At 35.6% G+C, this 24,896-nt stretch overlaps 1 protein-coding gene across 1 annotated transcript; it reads right to left on the bottom strand.

Moving 5' to 3' along the window:
- Nucleotides 1–11,977: 11,977 nt before the first annotated feature.
- LOC140163660 (uncharacterized) lies at nucleotides 11,978–13,411 on the bottom strand. Its single transcript, XM_072186975.1, has one exon. The coding sequence runs from the start codon at nucleotides 13,409–13,411 to the stop codon at nucleotides 11,978–11,980; it is 1,434 nt and encodes a 477-aa protein (XP_072043076.1).
- Nucleotides 13,412–24,896: the final 11,485 nt, after the last annotated feature.

Raw genomic sequence — 24,896 nt, 5'->3', positions numbered from 1 at the left:
TACCCGGGGATTGCATCGGTTTGTATCGGATATTTGTCACGGGTGGGCCGGGGAGTGGCTCAAGATATTGCCCGGGAGGGTTCGGGATTGCTCAGGTATTTACCCGGTACTTGACCTTTTAAATCCCACATCCCCGGCCCACGACCGGCCATCCCCAGTACCCAGGGGCCGGGGTTGCATTTGATAATTATGTCATTAAACTATAATTAAAACGTACGCTTTTCAATGACTTAGCCCCGCACATATATAACAGGGGATGCTTATTCCAACTTTGTTAATATGAATATGCCTTGTAAATCTTATTTTGAAGTTCCCCTTAAAATCTTATACCATAAGCCTGCAGAATTATACATTTTGACTCAGGTGAGATGTTTCGAAGAAACTTACATATGGATATATCTAACGCTGAACATGATGAAATCCTGTATATTGCCACAGAACGGCATAATGTTGCGTAAAAACTACAAATGCACCAGCTTTAAATCGTCAACCAGGAGAATATTACGGTTTCATTATACCTTTTACCCGACCTATATAAGTCTACTTGTATTTATTCCTACAATCCTTATGTACATCTAGCAAATCCATATCCCGGGGGAGGATTAAGAATTTAAGAATTTAACTGTAAATTATTTATGATGATGCCTTATTTGTAAACAGATGTTATGTTGTACAACTATGCATTTGTCTCAACTCATTGTTAAATCCAGTGTATGTTGGCAACTACATTTCATGGGCTCAGAATTTATTCTAACTGTCATTTTAATGGTTTTGAATTATCCGAGTTCACCAAAAAAAAAAGTATGCAGAAGCGTGGGCTTTAAAACAAGCAAATATATCACTCTAGGAGAATAACGATTGCAAATTACCATTATCTGCAGAAACACCAAAATATCACTAAGAACACGGTAAATCCGAACCCATTGCTTCAATTGGACTTTTGCTAATTATTTAAACATGAAATACAGGACCTAGAGTTTTAGAATATGTTAATTCCTTTTGAATTATCATTAGTACCTATTCATATAGATGCATACATGTACCATCCAACTGCAAGACATACGTCAAGTCTTTAAGCTATAATCAGAAATGTCAGAAATAAAAATCTTGACGTTTACTAAAAATGAAATAAGCTTCGTACGATTGATAAACACTTCTTATCCTCTTTAATTGATCTTAGCAATACCGGCAGGTCTTATTCATAATTAATTGAAGTCAATGGCATTTTATACCTGTGAGAAACGGAAACCAGTAATCTTGCCCAACTTCTTATCTTTAGCCAGCCTATTCTTGAGAGTTAGTCAGAAGGGAATGCTCAAAATGACAGTATTATTACCTCACTACTGTTTGGATAACTTTGACCATTTCCCGACGGCAAGTTAAACGACCTTACCTTAATACCTTATTTTCTGACCCCGAAGAGCTGTTTGACTATAGGGGACAAGAATACATTTGAAATCTTAAGTACACCTGCAAGCCATTCCTTTGGCAAGATTAAAGCAATGATCAATAATCACTCATAACTATTCTGCAATCTAGTTATTAGGGCCTTGCAATAAAGATAAATGTTGTTTCAGGTAATTCCATATCCATAGTCTTACATAAAATTATACTTGAACTTTAATTTTCGAGACATTTTGCTTTTAAGAAAATTATAATGCTGACAATCCATATGAAAATAGTGTGAAACAAGCTATCATATTTTCCTGTCATCAACATTATTTATACCTTAATCAATAAGTGATTGCTGTTTTAGTCACAATTTAAAATTCAATTGAATTTCAATTCTGAAATCGTAATTTGTAGTAGAAAACATAAACATAAACATGCACCTTTAAATTGCCGTGATATCCGTTTGGAAAGCTTTAAGGGGACTCGATCTTTGGTGCGTAATTATAGAGGGCCAGGGGATTCACTCTATCATTAAAAAAATTATTTGAAGAAGTCAAAGAGCCCTAGGAATAAAAACTGTAGTGTAATTCACACCAGATACAATTTCTTTATACGACAAAAATTAATTTTTGTAATCGATCAAAAAACAAACGTTTTATATCAATTTTAAATTTAGCCTGAATCCGTAAATATGGTACCTCTCGCCCTTTTTAGGTCAAGGCTATTTTTTACCATTATGCAGCGAACCATTGTTGAAGCTATTTCAAATACATGTACAAAACATTCTAGAGAAAGAATGAGGACATATAGTGTTGAAATATCTTTTGTTGATTTCGAATGATAATGTCATGAAGTCGTAAATTTTAAGGTCAAATTCCTAAAACCAAAACAAAATATTGCGACGCAGATAATTCCCGACTTACGCAATTTCATGATCACATCAGTGTCTTTATTATTTGTTTGAAACCTTTCCCAAACGTTCGTGCTATTTATGCATAAAACGGCTAATCTATCGTTACAAAACGCGTCTTTGTTAGTAAACAAAAGGCTAAAGATGGCATTATGAGATTTATCTTTTATCATTACACTCATCCGCTCAGCAGCCACGGTGGCCGAGCGGTAAAGCGCTAGACGCGTATCGAAGAAAATTTAGAATCGCTGGTTCGAGTCCCCACGAAGCCTGTGGAAATTCATGATCGCATTCCGAAATGAGTCACTTGTCGGTAAATCATGTATCGTATCCTTAATTAATGTTCTTTATGTGACACCGTACTGTGTATTCCTCTTTAAAGTACTGCGATGATTTAGAGGTTAATGACTGCGCATCATGTAAAGCTTACTTATGAACTACGTCACGAGACGCGGCCAGTTTAATTTTCAATAACCCGCATTTGCGTCCGCGTATATTCACGAGGTTATGAGTAATAAATAAAGTAAGGTACTTTTTTCAACGCATCTTTTGAAATTATGATCAGGGATACTTTATTACATATTGACAATAATGTTTTACCTTGAATATGAAAATAAATCAGCTTATCTTATACGCATGGTTTCTTATCTTGAAGGAAAAACCCCATGATATTAAGATTTTAATTCAAATCGGCTTATCATTATGCGCCATCTGCGTGTAAAGTACTCAAATAACTATGAAATTATCGAAATTGATTGGAATTTATAAATGGCAGCCTATCTCTCGCATGCAGCAATTCCACATCTGTACATAGTATGTGCAAGCTTAATGTGGTGTTATGACATTTTAGCAGTATATTGGGAAGACAAATGATATGAAGTATTTTTAATTTTAAAATGTTAGAAATTTAACGCTGATGATAGTAATTTAATTGACTTACGAGAATCAAGTTTATGTATCCACATTAATATTAAAACATCAAATAACGAATATCTTCCGTAGATAACCTAGATCCGTACAAATGAGTGTTGTTTAATGCAATTTAAAAGTTTTTAAAATATATTATATATATACATACATTTATGGAGCGTTAAAATGTGAAATCGTGCGATACTAATGTCGTTTCACATACACACAATTTAGCTTTAAGTTATCAAATAATGATATCCAATTGTGAACAAGCACAACCATTCAGCATGATAGGTGCTTGGTTTCGACTGCTTTTACTCTAAAACGATAATTTAAAAGACACCAACAGATTTTTTTCAACACAAAGTGCACAGATGATTTTACTGAACCTAAAACCATACATGAAAATGCCAAAATATACAATTAATATACAGGATGTCCCCCCCCCACGGGAACCCTCATTGCGCCCTCTTTTCGCCTATTTCTGAAAGGTTGATCAAATATATTTTGGTATGTAAAGAAACCTTTAATCGTTAGCTTTAATAAACTAAATTTCATTCGGCTCTCAACTTTTGAAGATATGCCCTTATAAAGAAAGAAAAGTACCCGTTTTTCACTCTGTCCACGGATAGCAAATAGAGTGGTTGGGATGGGTCATTCTGTCTGCAAGATCACCAGACCTCACACCACTTGATTTCTTCCTTTGTGGCAAAATCCAAGGTCTTCGCAAACGTATTACTGTTGCATTCGCAAGTATCCGGCGCACAAGTTTGGTACGCAACGCAATTGATGCAATGAGGACCAGGGCTGAAACCTGTATTCGCCAAGGAGGCAATAAGGTATACACTCATAGAAATTGTTCGTTGGCATTACTCAGTAAGTTGATGTAAGTCGTTGCGTCAACTTTCTGAGTAATGCCAACGCGTACAATTTTGAGTAACGTTGACTCGATATCATTATGTTGGTCGCACTCATTTGCACTTACTTTATTGAGTTCTTACAACTCAGAAAATGAAACTAGGTTAGCATAATGTTCTAGAGGTGTGCTATAGTATGTACAATTTTGCACTGATTACAAAAATAAATATTTGAATACTGCTAATTGTGCAGAAAATGATCTAATTACGTGAATTAAGTAACAAAGTACCAAATTGGAATAACTCAAAACAATAAGTACCAGTAACTTAATGAACGAGTTACATCAACGTACATGTTGAGTTATAATAACTCAACTAATTGCTTTTTTGAACCTTGTTTATTTTTCCAAGTTCCCTGAACTTGAATTCAGAAGTTGGCATTACTTAAAAAGTTGACGCAACGACTTGCATCAACTTTTTAAGTAATGCCAACAAAGTTGATTAGTTGGCGGAACTTTTTGAGCTTTTTCAGCATTTTTTAAGTTCGGATAACTAAAATGAATTTTGTTTTGGCAACTTTTACACTATTTTTGAGTTGTCCAAACTTACTCCTTTTGAATTGCGCCAACAAGGTGTGCAAGTCATTTCTATGAGTGTAGAGGGCAGTGCTGCACATTGAACTCACTTCAGAAGAACCAAAGACAAACCAAACAGTCCCTTTTCAGGGCTACCTTTTATCCTAAAAAGAGAAGTGACTTATGTTGTACATAAAAAGAAAGCAAGAAACAACAAAGCAAGAAAGTAAGAAACATAATAAAACAAAAATGCATAAATAACCAAGAAAGAAAATAAGTAATTGCAAGTAAAGCAAGAGAAGTCCCATCCCACATCCATTTCACCCACATATTAATGACACATAACACAATCTATAGTCTATAACCCCACCGGTATGTTATTTTATAAAGTTATCATTGAGAAATGTTTGATATTCATGCATGGGACGTGTACTCCTTTTCAATTTTGAAGTAGCCAAACCTCCTCCGTGGACAGAGTGAAAAAACGGGTATATTTCTTTAAAAGAGCATATGTTCAAAAGTCAACTTGTGAGACGATTGAAATATAATTGTTTTGGTTTATTAAAGCTAACGATTAAAGGTTTTATAGCCAATCACAACTGTAAACAACATATCACTCTGTCATCCGGTTGTTTATGAAATTATAAGAGAAATGACATAGAATATCAATAAAAATCTTTCTTGCAGGCTGTAATTTGTGCAATGCATGGATATTTCAAAGAAAATACGTACAAGAATTGATTTATATTCATTGTAAGCACAGTTAAGCAGGAATTATGCCAAGACGTAGCTATATGGTATTTTACTTTAATATAATGCCTACCGGCGGCTGCTGTTAAAGTCAGAATTCCCGAAATGTAAGAGGAGTATATTTTAATGCTTTCACTGTGGATTATGCCGCCAGTTTGTTTCAAAGTAAAACATCTTGCTTTTGAAATCTAACATAAAGTCAACATTACATATACTGAGAAGAGTTGCTTTGTTTATTTAAGTTGGAACTCTAAATGCCAAAGTAATTACGTTTAGTGCAAGTTGATTTGAAATATAAAACTTTGTAGACTCTCATTCATCCGGGTATGTTGAAATTAAGATTTAATTTAAATCTGGTCAACCCGACATACCTATTTTGACGGACGAACCGACGTTGCGACTGAAACCTTTTAGTCTTCAGCTGGGTTATGATGCAAATGACCTGGAGTACCGGACACTGTCAAGAATCATAAAGGACATTCCTCGCAGATTGTTATCAATACCTGAAGTGTCCTTTACTCAAGATTTAAATTAAATCTTAATTTCAACATACCCAGATAACTGACAGTCTACACAGTTCGATTCGTATGGAATACGACAAGGATTATCTTAAACTAACAAAAGACCTTGAGAAAACGGCGAGGAAACTAGCGAATTATCGCAACCATTTACGATTTAATCTCCGTTGTGTACAGGCAAATGTGATACCCGTAGCACGAAACTCAGCTCTAACATCAACGGATCGCGTGCGAGGCAAGTTTATTGGGCACGTTGGCTCTGTCTTGTAATCGGTGGATTGCGAGTTGGCGGTGCCATCGTGTTGTGCTCTTGGGCAAGGCGCTTTACCTTACTTGCCTCTCTCTACCCAGGGGTGAAATGGGGAGCTGTTATTAATATTGCCTAAAGGTATGAGCATGCCTCGGGCATTGTATGGCAGCTGACATAATTCTAACGACAGCGGAATAAATGTAAAGCGCTTTGGTACATGTACACATGTGAAATGCGCTGTATAAATACCAACATTTAAAAAAAATAATTTACGATCAAGAATCTAACAACAAGACATTTTTCGCGAATTGGGTGATTGGTTACAAAAGGAGATACACAACAGGGTCAATCAGTTCACTGAGCATGCGCAGTTATCACAACATGAAACAAAGTCTCGACAGGTAGAGAAATTCGACAGACTCGTAGCTGTTTCATGTGCCGATAAGGATAGGAATAACAGTAGGTATATCACCTCAAAAATAAGGGCAGCAGAAACACGTTATTTAATGTTTCTACATGAATGAACTTTATCAAAGCATCAAAAATCAAAAAACCGAATTGAAATCGGTCAATGCATTGTGATGTAGTGTTAATTTTAAGATGCTCATAAATGGAATGCAAATCTGCCACAAAATGCTATAATGTCAAAATTGGCACATTTCGAGATTTTGAAGGTTTATTTAGACATTTGCTTGAAAAAGCAGCGTTAATTTAAGTATCACAGGTTTAATACCTACCTTTTCTGACTTCGTCAAAGAAAACAAAATTTAAAAATCTATCATTGAATAATTATAATAAATTAACCAAATATACTATTTTAGCAATTGCGGCCAATCTGCAGACAAATTAAAGTTGAAAAAATGACTAAGTTCAGCTAATTAATATGCAAAATTGATGCCAATAGAAAACCGTACATGATATCAGGGTGCGGTATTTTTCGCACACATATGTGTACAAAGTTCTTTCAATTGATAACAAAAAATACACAAAAAGTAATCAATTATGCAAATTAGCTTATTACAGCTAATTATGTATTCATGATATTATTATGTAAATTAGGCATGAGTAATTTTGGTTTTTTTTCAATATTTAATGAAAGTCTTTTCATTCATCATAAATTTGTCAAGTATGAACGTGTCATGATGTTGAGTAAAGAATTAAATCTGCAGTTAATTACTTTAATATAATACAAAAAATATAAACTTTGACATTTTGACGGTGTCTGGAATAGAATTTTCATTTTTTCTGTAAATATGGTATGTGTCACCATTGCTCAAAGCCAAATCCGAAAAGTAAAAATAAAAATTCATTTGCAATGAGACTTTAAATTTACATTTTGTTATCTGGATTAACATAGGAAGACAAACGGTAAAAGGAACAGCCTCTGTACTATATCGCGTATACAAAAATGGTGTGGCCTTGGACACACACAATGGCTTAGAGCTATTGTGGTTTGGAATATTACTCCTTTAAACTCACTTAAAAATGTTTTGTTTCAAATCGTTTTCCTCAAGTGTGCCATTCGTTGTCGACGGAAATAATTTACATGCTTAGAAAGATTAGTATTTCAGCTAAATGGTGGTAGGTCTTATAAAAAAGCCTATATTTATTGATTTATGATGCATCTTCAACAATCTATAAAAACAGGTAGTAGCTCTTAAACGAAGCAATATTTATTATAAAAAACCCCGATGGTAGTCACAGAAAGGTTTCACACACCATATATCAAAAATTCAAACAATTGTGATAAATAGCACATATGAGGAAATTAATTTTTCGACATGGATGTTTGCCAAAATTGAACAACTTTCAGCGCGCGCTTTTTAATTTACTGTTATGCTTGCATGCACATTGTGGCAGAAGTATTGTGCAGCCACTGTGACATGCCTAATAACAGACAAAGGAAAGTGAGCAAAGTTTACTTGAAAAAGGATTAAATTTCACTGTTGCAGCCAAGCGAATTCAGATTACGGACATCATCACTGCTACAATATAATCTGAGCAAGAATAAGTTATGTTAAAAAATCAAGTATACCCGATATCCGAAACCATCCCGGGTTCTTACGGCCTCTCAGAAGGTTCACAAGGACACCATCCCTTTGCGTCCTATAGTGAGTAGTATTATACTAGGCTCGGTTACTTATAATATCGCTAAGTATTGGCCAAGGCCAGAGTTTTGAGTCCTGTGGTTGGCCTATCCGATCACCATATTCTGAACTCTGAGGAATTTTCGGCAAATCTAAGGCATTGTGTTAGGACCCGATGAGATAACCTCGTTCGATGTTACCATTCTCTTTATGAGTATTCCTCCGAAGGACGCAGTCTCAGTGGTTCGCGAAGTTTTGACCCAGGATACCACACGTCATGAAAGGACGACCTTATCCCCCATCAATTAGGTGACTTACACAGTCCCTGTTTAGACAACGCCTTCTTTACTTACAGCGGAAAATGTTACCAAGAATGCCATGGATTTTGAAACAAATTCATCAGGTTTGGTAATAAACGAATTAAGAGAGTTTTTCTTTTTTCAAAACCAATTTGAAGAAAACACCGATTATCTCCAACCTGTATATGTAAAGATTTGAGCGCATCGCTTTGTCAACTTTTCCCGGTATAGCGCCATCTAGATGGTATCCTTATGTGGATGATACATTCATCATAATTAAGTCTAAAGAACTTTATAGGTCAATCCAATTGATCCATATATCAAGTTCACACAGGAAGGATTGTCAGATAACAAACTCGTATTTCTAGACTGTTTAGTATCCGTGTAAGTGTGTACGCTCATACTGTTTGTGTTTATCGTAAACAGGATAACGCCAAACCCACTGCCACAAGCCCGAATCACCATCCCATATCAGGGGGACTTATTTATTTATTTATTTATTTATTTATTTATTTATTTATTTATTTATTTATTTATTTATTTATTTATTTATTTATTTATTTATTTATTTATTTATTTATTTATTTATTTATTTATTTATTTATTTATTTATTTATTTATTTATTTATTTATTCATTAGGCATTTCAACAAAAATATACAGCAAAATTAGACCAGCGAGCAAGGGCTACCAGGGCCCAACAAAAGTGGCAAATAAAGCACTGACATCTAAAAGATGAGTGGACCCCACCCTTGCAAGCTGGTCATGAAAATAAACAAAGTATTGCACTATAAATACACATAAAAATTACAAAAATTATTAACACATTAAAAGTACAAGCATTTTTTTTAAAACAGCACTATGTTTAAAGCATGAAGCCCCAAGATACAAGAGACACAATATATTGCACTTAGCCAAGCAGGATAAAACACACCACAACATAATGAGATAATGCCCCCCTCCCACCCTACCACCACAACAAAACATGGATGGCACCAAGAATTAAATTTCTTGAATGGACTGAAAGTAGTCTCTCAAGTGGGATTTGAAGCAGTTAAAACTATTGCACAAATAAATATCTGAGAAACTCAAAAGAATTGATCGTAAGTACGAGATTACCACTCACTTCAAACCCATAAACACAATCCACCAGTCCTTAGTACATAAGGACAAACAGCCCAAGGAAAGGATCAGTGGAGTGGTCTATGGGATTCGCTGTTCTGGAGAGCAAGCTTGTTAGGACTCTTACATATGAGAAACCGCCCAACCTCGTCATAATCTCATGTTACAATATCACAGAGCTAGCCCAAGTGTAAACGACTCATCAGTTTTCTTACACCTAAAAGCCAGCGGACACATAATTTTGATACCAAGGATGTCCGAATTTTAGATCGTGAGCAGTATCTGAAGGATAGACAATATCAGTCCTGGATGCATCTTGCGCTTATTATATTTTGACACGGCGACATGGTGTTATTTAACTGTGAGCATGTTCATTTATATTATTGTGTTTTTTAACCATCTATCTTTATTGCTATTGTGCAGCGATGTAGTCAAATTTAGTGCAATAAATGATGTGATCATCCATAGCTTGATCACGGAGATATGATGTCCAAAATCAACATAATTCAAGATGAATTTTCTTAATATTTCCAATCTTTGTGTCAATTATACTCCCACACCTACCTCCTGATATGCTCCACGTGTGGAGATGAGAGTACGCGACCCCTTGGATAATGCAGATAATAATAATATCAGAAATAATAATAATAATATCAGAAATAGCAGATTCCTGACTTGAAATTAATCCACAAAGTTCAAAAATCCATATTTAAACTGCATCTGTACTCTTGAACCATTAAAAAATACAGGGGTTTAAGGTGATTTGAGTTATGAATAAGTATTTTTATTATATATTTAGTGTTCGAGTGGATATTCATACGTATTGGTATATAGATAAAATGATTAAAGAGTTTAACTTCAATGCTACACTATTTTTCGTTCACCTTGAACGTTTTCACTAGTTCGACTAGCGTCTTCAGCAGGCTGTGATGATATCTTGTCTACAGTCGGGATATCTCTCACTGATGACGTCATATCAATGAGAGATATCCCGACTGTATACAAGATATCTTCACAGCATCACCATCTGTTTAAGACGCTAGTCGAACTAGTGAAAACGTTCCAGGTGAGCGAAAAATAGTGTAGTGTTGAAGTTAAGTTAAACTTTTTAATCATAGTTGGTGTTATACCCGTTAGAAATAACGATCAGTGCTCGAAATAACCAGATAGGAGCCACACTGTCCCACTGTCGATGCCTTTATTACCTTGCTTTGCAGGTATGTATATTTGCTGCATGCAGATGTTGGTGTTACCGCTTTAAGTGATATTTAAAAAAAAATCCGTTGAAACAAATAGATCACCTGTATACCTCGTGTCAACTGACAAGATGAATTTATGTTTAAAGCAAGCAGACATTGTAATGTATAGAAATTACTGATAGGAGATCAAGATAAAAAAGATAGGAGGAGAGAAAGATAATTAAACACAAAGCCGAAACAGATAAGAGAACAAAACAATTTGAAAGAAAATACAGATGTATACAAACTAGAAATAGGCAAAAGGATACTCACAATAAAAAAATTAAAAAAATGTAGCCACACAAGAAAGATATCTTTCCATCTTGCTCCACATGCTAATATCAATCATGTTTTTATAATTATTTGTTCGATAAAATTAATTTAGTTTTTGAAGTATTTCAATCAATCAAGCAGAAGGTTTTGTATTATCAAACTCCTGTATTTCCACACCTTTGATCCGCGCTTCTGATTTTGTGTTCCCAGTTCAAAACCTGGGACGATCTGATTTTTTCAATGTTTTATTAAAAATTATTTATTGTCATAAATCAAGGATAACATAATTTTAAATATCCGTTGCTATCAAAGCAAGATGTTTGATCCTATAGATGAGGTGACCTCAATGTTTATCAACAAAGGCAAGGGACTGGTATCATCTTTATGCTTGAATGAACCCCATGCAGCCACACTGTTTAATAGTCTTATTGTGATGTGGCGGGAGTTTTAAAAACACGAGCCCTGAACAAAATATGATGCGCGCGCATACTGCCAGGCAAAAAACAATGGAAATTGTGATGATGCGTGCGTATACTGTCAGGCATTGACGTCAGAAGTCACATCATCTATAGCTACTTCCATCGATTACGCATAAAGGTACGTTTATTGAGATTGGGGGATGTATATATCATGTCCATTGCAGGTTACATACACGCATATTCATTAAGCTTCAATACACCTTTGGTCCCACATCACTTACTACTAAGAGGCCTAGGCCTAAAGTTTTTGATTATGTAGTCAAATCCAATGAAATTCTACTCACTTAGACAGTTTCGTCTTCCTGGTCGGAAGACTTCTTCAGTAATGCGATGATCCACTGGTTTTCCCGCGAGACTTCTCATCCCTAGGGTGCACAGTTCTTAGTAGTGGATCATATATGTGATTTAGAGAATATACACCTTCATCGCGATTTAGCGTCTCCTGCCCCCTCTTTCTGATCCATAATGCCTCGCGTATCCATCTTGTGTGTTTATTTGAGTTATTTTCGAGAATCTTTGCCCCGTCCCAGTCAATGACATGGTTCTCCTGTGCTACATGGTCGGTGATGGCCGACTTATGCTGTTCAGTGACGGATTCTTTTCTTTTTGCTCTGGTATATTTAACATCTTTGATTTTTTCAGTGTCTTTTCTGTGTTCATTCAGTCTTGTTTGGAATTTTCTCCCTGTCTCGCCGATATATGATTTATTACAAGTTTGGCAAGGGATTTCGTATACACAGTCGCAGGATTGTGAGGAGTCGAGCTTGTCCTTAGGATGCACAAGCAATCTCTTGAGGGTGTTGTGGGGCTTCATGGCCGTGCTGATACCATACTTTTTGAACGATCTTTGCAACCTTTCAGAGACTCCTTGCACATAGGGAATGACAACCATTCCTTTGCACCGATCCGCTCTGTCTTTACTATTCCTGCTCACCTTAGTCTGTTTATTTTGAATTTGTTGTTTTGCCTTATCGATGGACCATTTAGGGTAGCCACACTGCGCTAACGCTGATCTTATTTTGTTTTCTTCCTCTTGTTTGTCCTGCTCCTCAGTGACAATGTTTTCCATCCTGTCAAGTAAGGTTCTAACCACTCCTATTTTTTGATGGAGTGGGTGCTGCGACGAAAAGTTCAGATATTGATCTGTGTGAGTCTTTTTCCTGTAGATTAACAGTTTCACAGATCCATCGTCCTTCCTGATAATGAGGGTGTCAAGGAACGGTATCTGGTTGTTTTCTTTCTCTTCGTGCGTGAACTTGATGTTCTTAGTGGGGTCGACTGTGTTGAGATGTTCCGTGAATTGTTGCGTAGTCCCTTTTTTGATGATTTCCAGGATGTCGTCAACATATCTCTTCCACATCTTAGGCTTGCACTCCATGGGTGCTGTGGCAATAGCTTCTTGTTCGAGCCATTCCATGAATATGTTGGCGATGATTGCACTACATGGGCTCCCCATGGCGGCTCCGAACTTTTGTTTGTATATAGTCCCCCTGAACGAAAAGTATGTTGTCGTTAACACAAACTCCAGTAACTCCATTATGTCATCAACGTTCAAATTAGTTCTGTTCTTCAATGTCTTGTCATCTGACAGGCGGTTCTTGATGATACTAAGTGTCTTGTCAATCGGGGTGTTGTTAAATAAGGACACGACATCGTGTGAATTAAAGATGTCCCCCTCTTCGATGAAAACCCCTGCTAGATCCTCCGCTAATTGGCGGGAATTCACAACATGGTGCTCCGTTTTTCCAACCATTGGGGCAAGGATTTCACCGAGTGCCTTAGAAGTTTGGTATGCTATTGATCCTAGGCCTCAATGTTGCTGATAATTGCATAATGTATTCTTAGTTGCTTTCATTAATTAAAGTACACAATGTATAATGATATTAGGCCCCCGGATTAGGCCTATTCATTTATAAAAATGAATGCGTTTTCATTGTGATGTTTTAGTTTTCATTTACTTTCCACATAGCTTAGAGGTCTCCGACTAGTAAGAGAATATGGACATTATGCTATAATTTTGTACGCTTGTTAATTTTATTATTATTAATTATTCATTTCTCAATTTATTCGTTTTATTCATGATAGCTACATAACTTCCAAGCTATTCCTTTCAGCTCTATAATAATGTTAACCGCGAGTCTATACAGTCTGCAAAAACATAATAAGAAAAACAAATAAAACAAAGTAGGTCTATTGAATTTCAGAAACAAGCTGGAAATCTAGATATCCAACTAAGGATGCACAAATTGTGCTAAACAAAGCATGAATGTTTTCACCTGCAAAATCTATTTTGTCATTCCCTCATTTCAAATAAATAGTTTTGGTTTCTCTATTGTTCAGAAACCAAAAATCAAGGGATTAAAATGTGGAGATGAACTGGTATGCAATCATAACACTATTGTGCTGGGAGGACACAAGAGGGTATATAATCAAAAGTATAAAGGCCTATAACCATACGTATATAATAGCCTATTGTGCTAACATTTTCATTATCGATATCTATCAACGCGGACGACTTTTGATGCTCTCTGCCGTAGATGGCACACTTCCATGACACCATAAAATTACACCCAAGTTATGCATAGACATCATGTGCATATATTGAGGGGTGGGGGTGGGGGTGTTTTGTTTATTTGTCTGAAATATAAACGATGCATGATGATGTAGATGATTTGATTATGAATTAGATTATTCCCCGAAAAGCACAACCCATACCTCTTACCTATGTTCCCTCCGCCACCTATATATAACCTCCTCCTCCCCTCCCCACACTCGATATCGACTCTTCCCTATTATTCCACTCCACTCTTGAGCCCCCCTCTCCCCTCCTTCCCTTCCCACTTCCAATGCTCTCTCCCCTCTGTTTCTCTTTCTCCTTACCCTTACCCCTCCACCTCACACACACATAGGCCTACCCTCTTTCCCTGGCGATCTCTTCTATCTCTCTCTCTCTCTATTCTCCAATAAATAAATTGAATAAAAGTTAGTTTAAACCAGCTTTCTATGATATTGATCTTCCGTCATGCGACATGCACATAAATAGAGTTGTGTATAATAGTGTTTATAACACTGAAGTCATAATCTGTCAAGTGCCTATTGTAATGTATGTGGAAATATTTCGATGGTCTATATATTTTCACAGTGAAATCAGCTTAGGCTAATTCGTAGTCTCAAGTCAATGCTTTCAAACTAAATCAATGCTTTCAAATGTAGACTGCTTTGTTCGACTTCTCTGCTCGTGAATATTGCACTGCGAAATTTAAACATTTCTTTTGTATACTTAGAGTAGGTATCTTCAAATCAAATAATTTTACGATCCACACCACTTATAAGAAACTGAAACCAAAACCGAAACTGACTGACACAAATGTTCGGTTTTAAACAAAAGGTAGAAACAATGAGTTCGATATCTTATGATTCAAGTGGTTAGGCAGGACAATAGGAAACCACGTGACCAAAACCAAAACCAAAACTAAAACTATATATTTGAAATGAGGCAATGTCAGATTGTTATCTCACTTCATATACACAAAAAATGAAAACATGTAAATAAAGTGTAGTATAAATATATACACTGAGATTTGATCATGCATATTGCATGAACAGTTCGGTTGGTTATATTCTCATGTAATATTTAAGGAAACAATGTCGAATTTGTCAATGTGTGAACCATCACTAAATATTGACTGAAAGCTATTCATCGATTATGTCACTATATAAAAAGCTTATGATTACATCCGTGGCAATAAGAGTAAATGTGGAAATTATATTGTTTTGCTCATTCAGTTGTTAAGATTAAAAGACACGCAAACAAAACGAATGTTTTTCATAATCCTGAAGTGAAAACACTGTGCAGTTTTGTTTACACATACCTTTATTATCTACAGGAAGCAAAACAAACATAGGTAGCATTTTCAAATGGGTCCAAAATTGTAATTATTCAAGCACTTCAGCAAATGTTTAAGTAAAGATATAAATTCCATGTCTATATAATCACTTTACAAAAAAATGTTAGTGAGTGTTTTCCAGACACAAAGAATTGCAATTGTTTTTCCGAGTTCTCTCTTCAAGACAATTCATGTTGCCAGCTATATAACCTACTACCATGATCATGATTATTGCCAACTTGAGCAAACACACATGCAAGCTTGTTTATAAATATGCAGTTCTGATGCACTGGTTTTTTTTTTCAATCAACGTTTATGTGCGCTGGCTGTTCTGGGGAAAGATTTGTTCATCCTACCAACCCACAAAAACTAAGTTTGATAACTTTCAAACACACATGCCGTAGATTTACTTCATGTTTTACGAAAACGTTAACTAAAATTACATGATATTCGATTCGGTGTCATTATATAAAATATGTCATTTTGCCAAATGACATTTTACCAAATGACAACACAAACAGATTGATCGTTATTACAAAACATTCAACATATCATGTTGCCAATACAACTCCCGTGAGACAAAGTTGTATTCACCCATTTCTGAATAATTGAATACATGAATACAAAACCCACCCAAGTCCATGGGAAGTGATTTTGAGAGAAAAACCTGTGTATCATTTTAATTCCTTAAGTTAGATTTACCTGGTCAATATGGTAAGTTTTACGTGCAAATGAGTGGATAAAACTGTATAAAGTATGACGATTAGCATTTCAGGGACTTTGTAGGGTTCATTTTAAATTTTGGACTTGGGTGGTTTTTGAATCATATACAAAGACAACAACGTTGGAATGAGATTACCACTAGTAAGATAATACAAAATAAAGCACACAGGTATGTATAATGTTGATAAGCATTCTGCCATGTAATATAAACCACACACGTTCCTTTATCAAACCCATTTTTATTTCAAAAGTAACTCTCCAGCAATGAATGTGTTACAAGTAGACTTTTATACATACTGGATTTCAGTCAATGTTTTACAAGACTCAAATCACGGAATTGGGTGTTTCTTTCATACATGCTATTTCTCACATGCTCAATAGACACAGATGATGAATTTGAACTTTCATACATATGACAGGCCTATGTATAGCAACAATTTCCCATGCTTATCTCAATTTGGCCAACGTATGGACTTGGGTGGTTTTTGTATTCATATATTCAATTGTTTGTTATTTATTGCACTGCCATGGATCACCATCTTGAACATCAGTCCTTCTTTTTTACCGATTGGTATCCTGGGCACACTTCACGTGTTAATCAGATGCGACTCTGGTAACACGCCACGCGTTACCTCTACTATAATCCGATGTGGGTTAGTACGTGACAAAACCAAGCGACCAGGTAGTACGGCTAGAAAAGTATTCTCCTCGGAGAGACCTGAGATTGTTTATCCCGTATTAGAAGAAATCGTGATTTGGAGCTTAAACGGTACTAATCTAATATAAGTTGTATAATTATTCATGCGGTCAATTCTTATATATAGCATATATAACATAACATAACATATATATTAGCCGGTAAGCACGTCGGTTTAATAAATCTCGATAACACGGTTAAACTATTTGACCTGTGATAGATATATTATTCAAATAGTAGTACCAATCGAGTCATGCATATGTTTACAATGCGATCTTGTGAATAGTAGCTCGTTGTTTATTTTGCTCTGATCAAGAAATTGGCGTAGCCTAATGGTTAGGGCGTTGGACTATGAATCTCCTACAGTATATGGATTCTTTTTGAGTTGGTTGGAGTCCCCGTGTGGTTAAATTGATTTATTTCCCCCCTTTTTCTCATTTTTTCTTCGTCCCCCTTTTCCCTTTTCTTTTTCCTTTTCTTTTTCCCTTTCTTTGTTTGACTTTCGTTTTCATTCTTTCTTTCTTTGTGCAGGTGGATCGGTATTCTATTATAAACACATCCTCTGCATGGCTGTTTCTGTTATTAGCGTAAGCCTCTCTGGAATAGAGCGCCATGAAAAAACCATATTAGATGATTGACTGTTTGTGATTTCTGGCTCTGTGATTCGTCGATTTAAGTTTACATCTGAAATTCTTAGACGTCCAAGATTACAAAAGCTTCTTTTGAAGGTATCCGCCAATATTAAGTTTTCAAAATTCGTTCTAAACGCTGTTTAAATAAAGTTTGGTACTTGTTGTTGACTTTTCGACTGTAACCCATATAGCGATATATGTATCTAAATTTATTATACTATTTAGCTGCAATCTGATTCTGCTGATTGTCTATATTACTGAGTCATGCATCGACAAGGACGTTGCTTGACGACATGTATGAATGGGCAAGTGGACCAAAAACGTATAAGATTGTACGTGCAACCTTACACGTGTAAGATGGTATCTTATACATCTTAGAATCTGGCGGGATGCTTAAATTGACGAATCATATATAAAGAACCCACATTTGAACCCTAAACAACCTATTATCTTACGCGTATTCGACCAATGAAATCTTGCCATAGAATTTCTTATATGCGTAAGAAGTGCCTATTAGGGATGGACGGTATTCCAATTTGACTGGTACATACGACGAGCGCCGAATAATCTCAGTCTCGATATCGATCTGTACCGCGGTAGTTTTCGCAAACGTGATCATTTTACTTTCACCGCTTGATATTGAGTAAAATTTGACTCCAGATAACTGAGAAAAGTAGCCAGAAAGTGAGATAAATCGGGCTGTGCCCATGACGGAGTAACAGTCAATTCCTGACAAAGTTGCGGTATATAATACAGGACATTGTAGCACTCATACAAATTTAGAAAATGCCTCGCCTTACGATGTTGGTGACGAGGTCTACTTATCCTCGGTACGCCGCAAATAATATCGCGTATCGTCCATCACTAAAATTCAAATCTTACACGTATAAGAAATCGTGGGTGTTACAAATCTCCAATCGTCTTCACATATTATTGGTCGAAGTTTGTTACTCGTGAGATGATTGGTTGTTTGTGATTTCTTACTCTGTGATTCCTCAATTTAAGAATCTCGCTTCATTCTTGCACGTATAAGATACAATCTTACACGTTTGTCTTATACGTTTTTTGGACCACTTGATAGTATGCTCTTGGCCATTCACAGACACGACCCCGACCACGTGACAGATTCATCGATTGACCTCAGATAACCCTAAATCACCAACCCAGCTGAAGAGCAAAGGTGTTGGCTGCAACGCTGGTTAAAACATCCCACCAAACGTGAGTAGTTTCTGGTTGACATGATTCAATTTATCACAACTTTTCCCAGATGACTGTGTTTTACCAAGGATTTACCTGTATTGGTCAACACCATCAAGGGAAAAGTTTCAGGTTGAAGAAAAAAAAATGTAAAATATAGATATGATTTATACAGTTAACACTGTGTATAATTTCCAATAAACAAATAATACTGCAAAGTCTGTTTAAACATTCAATCATTTATTACGGTTTTCATTAATTTATAAAGCTCAAATTACAGATATATCGCAACACTTTCGTGAGCACCAACATGAAAAAACAATCAATCAATCAATCAATCAATCAATCAATTAATCGATCGATCAATCGATCAATCAATCAATCAATCAATCAATCAATCATCAATCAATCAATTCCATCTACTCTGCTAGAATTTTTTCCATCGTCCGTTCAAAATCTCTGCAATTCTTCACTCTGTAAAACTAACACCATGAATACGTAAATTTGTAAGACATGTGTGCCTTCAAGCCGTTAAAGATGTTTAAAGGTTCTTTACATCTTAAAACCAGAATAGGTAAAAAATCAATCGAACCCTGTTATCAAATGTAAAAAAGAGACTGCTGTTTCCGGGGAGCGATAGTAAGATTAACGATATATTGATATATTATTTTAGTAGAATATAAGAACTGATGAGGTTAGCCCAAAAATCCGTGAATCAAGTAATTGGAGCAAGATAGGGTTATTTTGGAACTTAATAGAGCAGTGAAGCAAAGAGCCTGGATAAGCGCGGACACACAAGAACGATAATTTTTTCCGATGATAGGCAGATATTGATGGGTTTAATATTCAATCGCTTAGAATGATGAAATAATAAACGACCAATCATGGGCAATAACTATTAGAGCCTATAAGAACCAAACGCTATATGATCTATACATCCAAACAAGGTATAAAAATCGAGATTTGCATTCTTCTCACTAACCGCCAAAACGAATAAATTTATCTCAAAGGCAAATATAATATAATGTTTCTCTCTCTCTCTCTCTCTCTCTCTCTCTCTCTGTGTGATCTCTAGGCATGCTGCATAAATGCATGGAACCTTCGAACAAAAGCCCAGGTGATGCTCGAAATACATTGTGCATGGAAAGCAGATCCAATATCTATATTTGCCTCAGACTAATATTGAAAACATATGATATTGTATTGAAGCATTTGTATATTTTCTTAATATCAAGACTATCTAACCCACACAAGAGTGCAAGAAACTGACAGTTTCAGTGACTTTTAAGAGATGCGGTCAATTACCTATTACACGCGTATAATAAGAGAAGGAGTGTCGAAGAAAGCTCTTCTTGAATCATGGTTTCCTGACATAAATTTAGCGTTATGTTGCCCATCCTTACAGACGCTAAATAACTGTAGATCGTCCACACAAAACTGGTAAGAAAGGCATATTGTGTCACACACTGCGTCATCATCCCGATATCTTCGTGTTAGAAATTGCAATGATAGTAGTCCAAATCCAATAGTTCTTCAACAGCCACACATGGCGAGTTTGTTGCACCGAGGTCGAGAGTATACAAATACGATAGACTGCACTGATACACCACCATACATATTCGGAGAATGTTTAATTTCTGACCTCTGTATAACCCTATGGCGTCATTTCTGGGGTCATTTTAAGAGTCATAGACTCAAAATAATGCTTACTCACCACCTTGTTTGGATTCAGCAGGTCCAAATTAGTAAAAATACCTAGGTGACCAACTTTTACTAACAATATTGCCTTTCGAAACATGAATTATTGAAATTTTGTCTAGTCCAGATTGATTTCTCTGATCTTAACGTATTTATTGATTTGAGCCCAAGACATCGGAAAATGTTAAAACGTCTTAAATCCTAAAAGGAAATAGACATGACATTCCCTCATTTCAAATTACCAGTTTTGGTTTCTCTTTTGTTCAGAAACCAAAAATCAAGAGAATAAAAAGTGGAGCAGATCTGGTCTGCAATCATAACACTATTTTGCTGGGAGGTCACAGTATAGGATTTATAACCATGAGTATATAATGGCCTATTGTACTAACATAATCATTATCGGATATCTATCACCGCGGGCGACAGTTGATGCTCTCAGTCGTAGGTGGCATACTTTTATATCACCGTATAATTACACACCGAGTTCTACGAGGCCTAGAAATCATGCGCGTATATTGAGGGGGGGGGGGCGCTTTGTTTATTTGTATGAAATATAAACGATGCATGATGATAATTTATTATGAATTAGTTTATTCCGGAAAGCACAACCCCTACCTTTACCTAGGCCCCCTTCCCCCACCTATTAAACCTCCCCACCCTCGATATCGACTCTCCTCTACTATTCCACTCCACTTTCCTCTCCCCTCCAATTTTCCCACTTTCAGTACTCTCTCCCCTCTTTTTCTTTTCTCCCTCCTCTTACACACCCACACACACATACCCTCTCTTCCTTCTCGACCTCTTCTCTCTCTTCTCCCTCTCTCTTTTATTCTTCTCTAGTGTTAAGTCTATGCCTTTATATCGGGCACCCTTCACATCATGCGATACCCAAAGTACCGGTAATAAATAAATTGCATAAAACTCAATTTAAACCAAAGATCTTTTAGTAAAGCTAGATTTAAGGTGTGTACATGTTCACGTAACCTCCTTCAACTCATATAATTGGATACCAGGATCGTATTCTGATTCGTTGAACTTCTAATTAGCATACCTTATTTGGATACCTCCATATTTGGGTTTACCTAATTATTAATGACGATTACGTTGTTTACATCATGACGTCATTAGAGCTAGTCACTCGTCCGATTCGAAACACGAACAACATTTGTACTTTCCTTTCCATTAAAGTTATATCGTGAAATACCATATTAAAGTTATATCGTGAAATACCATATTCCTGGCGATGACCCCATGTTGACAATGGAAAGGTTTTTCTTCATATTTTGAGGTCATTTAGTATACTTGCTTACCAGTCGTTTTCATAATCCTAACTACAGTTTGCACATTGAAAAGTGAACTTGGACGTACGCGATGCGAACTATTCTTGCCGTACCTTTTTTGATTCATTTTTCAGCCAGGACGGTTACTTTTGCGGCCACGCATCGGTATACGGATGACCAGTTCTTGTGCATTAGAATTATGTGATTTAAACCAGCTTTCTAATAAATTGATCTACCGTCATGTGATATGCACATAAATAGAGTAGTGTATAATAGTGTATATATTAAGTTTTTATTAACAAACGGTATTAACAAAGACATCGATAATGACGTCACCCAAGAGCTTAGGCTGGAAAATAGGAAACCACGTGACCAAAACCAAATCCAATACTAAAACTCAATATTTTAAACGACCGATTGTAAATATTTTTCAACATCGAATATCATTCCATATCTTGACGCTCAGTTTGCTTTCCAGCATGACTATATACCAATTAAATCACGAAGTAGAAAAACGACGATCAGATCAGTAACATCTGCTCTCCGAAGTAAAAGCACATCATCTGCATTCTGCAGACATATTGCAAAACAGGTTGCGCCATCTTTACATTTATTCCTTGTGATACACGTTTTTCGAATCACAATGCTTACAACTCAAAATACTGTATTTACATGGAAGTAACATATAGAACATATAGCAGGTAATACATTTGTGTTTGGGAAGTAAATATTTTGAATCAGTCTGTCTTCATTGTAGCAGGCAGTATCTATTAGCAGAGCAGCAGATGTGCTTTTACTATCGACAGTGAATCCAAATCCGCCATTTACATAAAATTAAAGTTTCAATTACTCACCTAAAAGCGGCGTTATTATAGTTCTAATACAAACCTAACCATGCAAAGGATTTGCGTAATTAAAATAATATCGAATTATTACTCAAATTTGTTCAGCATTTAAAATAATAAAGCATACCGTTACCTGGTAGATAAATTCGTATGTATGCTATAGTGTGCAATACATGCCGTTTACTGTTTTTGTTAATTTAAATATGAGCTTTATTCTGTCTTCCTGTATTGTATAGGCTAAAGCTTACCAATTCAAATGCTTGAGTACCGAACTTATAACATTGCAAAACTATACAGCTGTTGCTTTGTGATACGATTCTTCAGCGTACATCTTATTTTGAAGTTTCTGTTTCAAAGTTAAACAGTAATCCTGCAGAATTACACATTTCGCCACAGGTGAAATGTTCCGGAGTAATTATAGATCAAACGAACGCATGAACATGCTGAAAGGGATTACTTTAGTATGTTGCAAGAGAAATCTCGTAAATGTTGCGTAGAAACTACAAATGAAATTGCTTGAAATTGTCACCAGGAGAACACTGCAATTTTGTATGCATTTTACCCGACCTATATCGAATGCATAACTTGTATTCCTATTTCCTTTATGTATATTTAGCAAGTCAATATCCCGAGGAAACGATACAAAATTAAGAGCATGTAAAATTATCATGTTGATGTATTATTTTTAAACATTGGTCAGCTTGTGTTTAGAATGTGTCCTAAAACTATGCAGTTGTCGGTAAAGGTAGTGCACGTTTGCAATAACATGGACGTTGAATGATCATTTAAAGGAGTATTTCGTGATCCTAGCAGCCTCTTTTTATGACATTTTTCAGTAGATAACCACGAAAAAAATTTATTCTCAAAATTTCAGTTGATTCCGATTTTGCGTTTGCGAGTTATGCTTGATAATGTGTATTACACTGCTCCATAGACAACCCAGCAAACACAAAAACGTTTTTAAAACGTTTTGAATAAGTTATATTTTGGCTTTTGGTTTAGGTAAAAACGTTTTAATAACATTAAAATGTCGGGTTATATAAAGGTCATGATAAGGTTTTAAAACGTTTTGTATGAAAACACACTACAACAATATTTTTAAATGTTTTCAAAAAATGTTATTGTAAACTATTTTTACAAACATTCTTGCCAAATATTGTGTCAATACTTAAATAACATTATGTTAAAATGTTTGAGTCCAGCAAACACAGAAATGTTCTTAAAATGTTATTTTCAAAACCTTTCAATAACATTTAAATGTCGGGTTATATAAAGGTTATAAAGGTAAAACGTTATTGAAAATATTTTGGGCAAACGTTTTTCGCAAAATATTTTTTCCACCCCAAAATAACATTCTGTTTAGAATGTTTTGTATCAAGTTTTCAAGAATGTTTTTGGAATGTTATTAAAACGTTTTTATACCCTTTATATAACCCGACATTTAAACGTTTTCTGTAAAACATTTTTGTTTGCTGAGTAGTAGATTATCAAAAAATGTTTTTAAAGTTATGAAAACGTTTTATACTCTTAATATACCCTTTATATAACCCGACATTTAAACGTTTTCTGACAACCTTTTATAACCTTTTGCGAATGATGTCAAAAAAGTTTTGTGTTTGCTGGGAATGTGTTGTAATTTCGTTCTGGTATACCAGAACCAATGGTACTTGGCAATCAATAATCACCCACTTGAAATTCCCTGACTCGCTGCACTGATCAAAGTTATGGACAGATATGGGACCTGTTTTTGCTGTTTTCTGTCATTTACATATCAGGGAGGTACGAACATTTGCAGATGCCCCATATACTCAGTTTTTAGCCTACATGTAATATATACATTAACTACAAAAACTATCCGTCAAGTGGTATAGCTTTAATGCCCTTCGGAAGAGAGCGTTCTACAAGTGAGTGATAGTCACTAAAAGTTGCATTCGATTTACACAGGGAATTTACTTACTAAAACACCAAAGTGCTAATATTTCCAAATATCTAAATCATGAAATTAGCTAAAAATTTAGGACATGTTACAAAACTATATTTCCTAGAATTTCAGAGAGTACAATAAATATTGACCGGTTATTTTTTCCACACAGTGACGTTAACTAGGAAATGCCCTATACCTCTAACATACACTGTTTGTAGAGGTCACACATCAATGGTGAGAGCACTGTGTATTGTGTATAGGAAAATGAACAGTAACTGCAGTATGGTTTAATCTTCTTTAAGATTCGGCTGCTTTTAAGATGATAAATAACGTCGAGTACATCTTTCAATTATCG

This window comes from Amphiura filiformis, chromosome 1 (assembly GCF_039555335.1).
Source record: "Amphiura filiformis chromosome 1, Afil_fr2py, whole genome shotgun sequence".
Lineage (NCBI taxonomy): Eukaryota > Metazoa > Echinodermata > Ophiuroidea > Amphilepidida > Amphiuridae > Amphiura > Amphiura filiformis.
The sequence above is the reverse complement of the archived record's forward strand: the minus strand, read 5'-3'. Positions and strand labels throughout refer to the sequence as shown.

Bases quoted from the DNA above. Each gene is read 5' to 3' on its own strand.
- LOC140163660 (XM_072186975.1), bottom strand. From the start codon at position 13,411: ATGGTTGGAAAAACGGAGCACCATGTTGTGAATTCCCGCCAATTAGCG.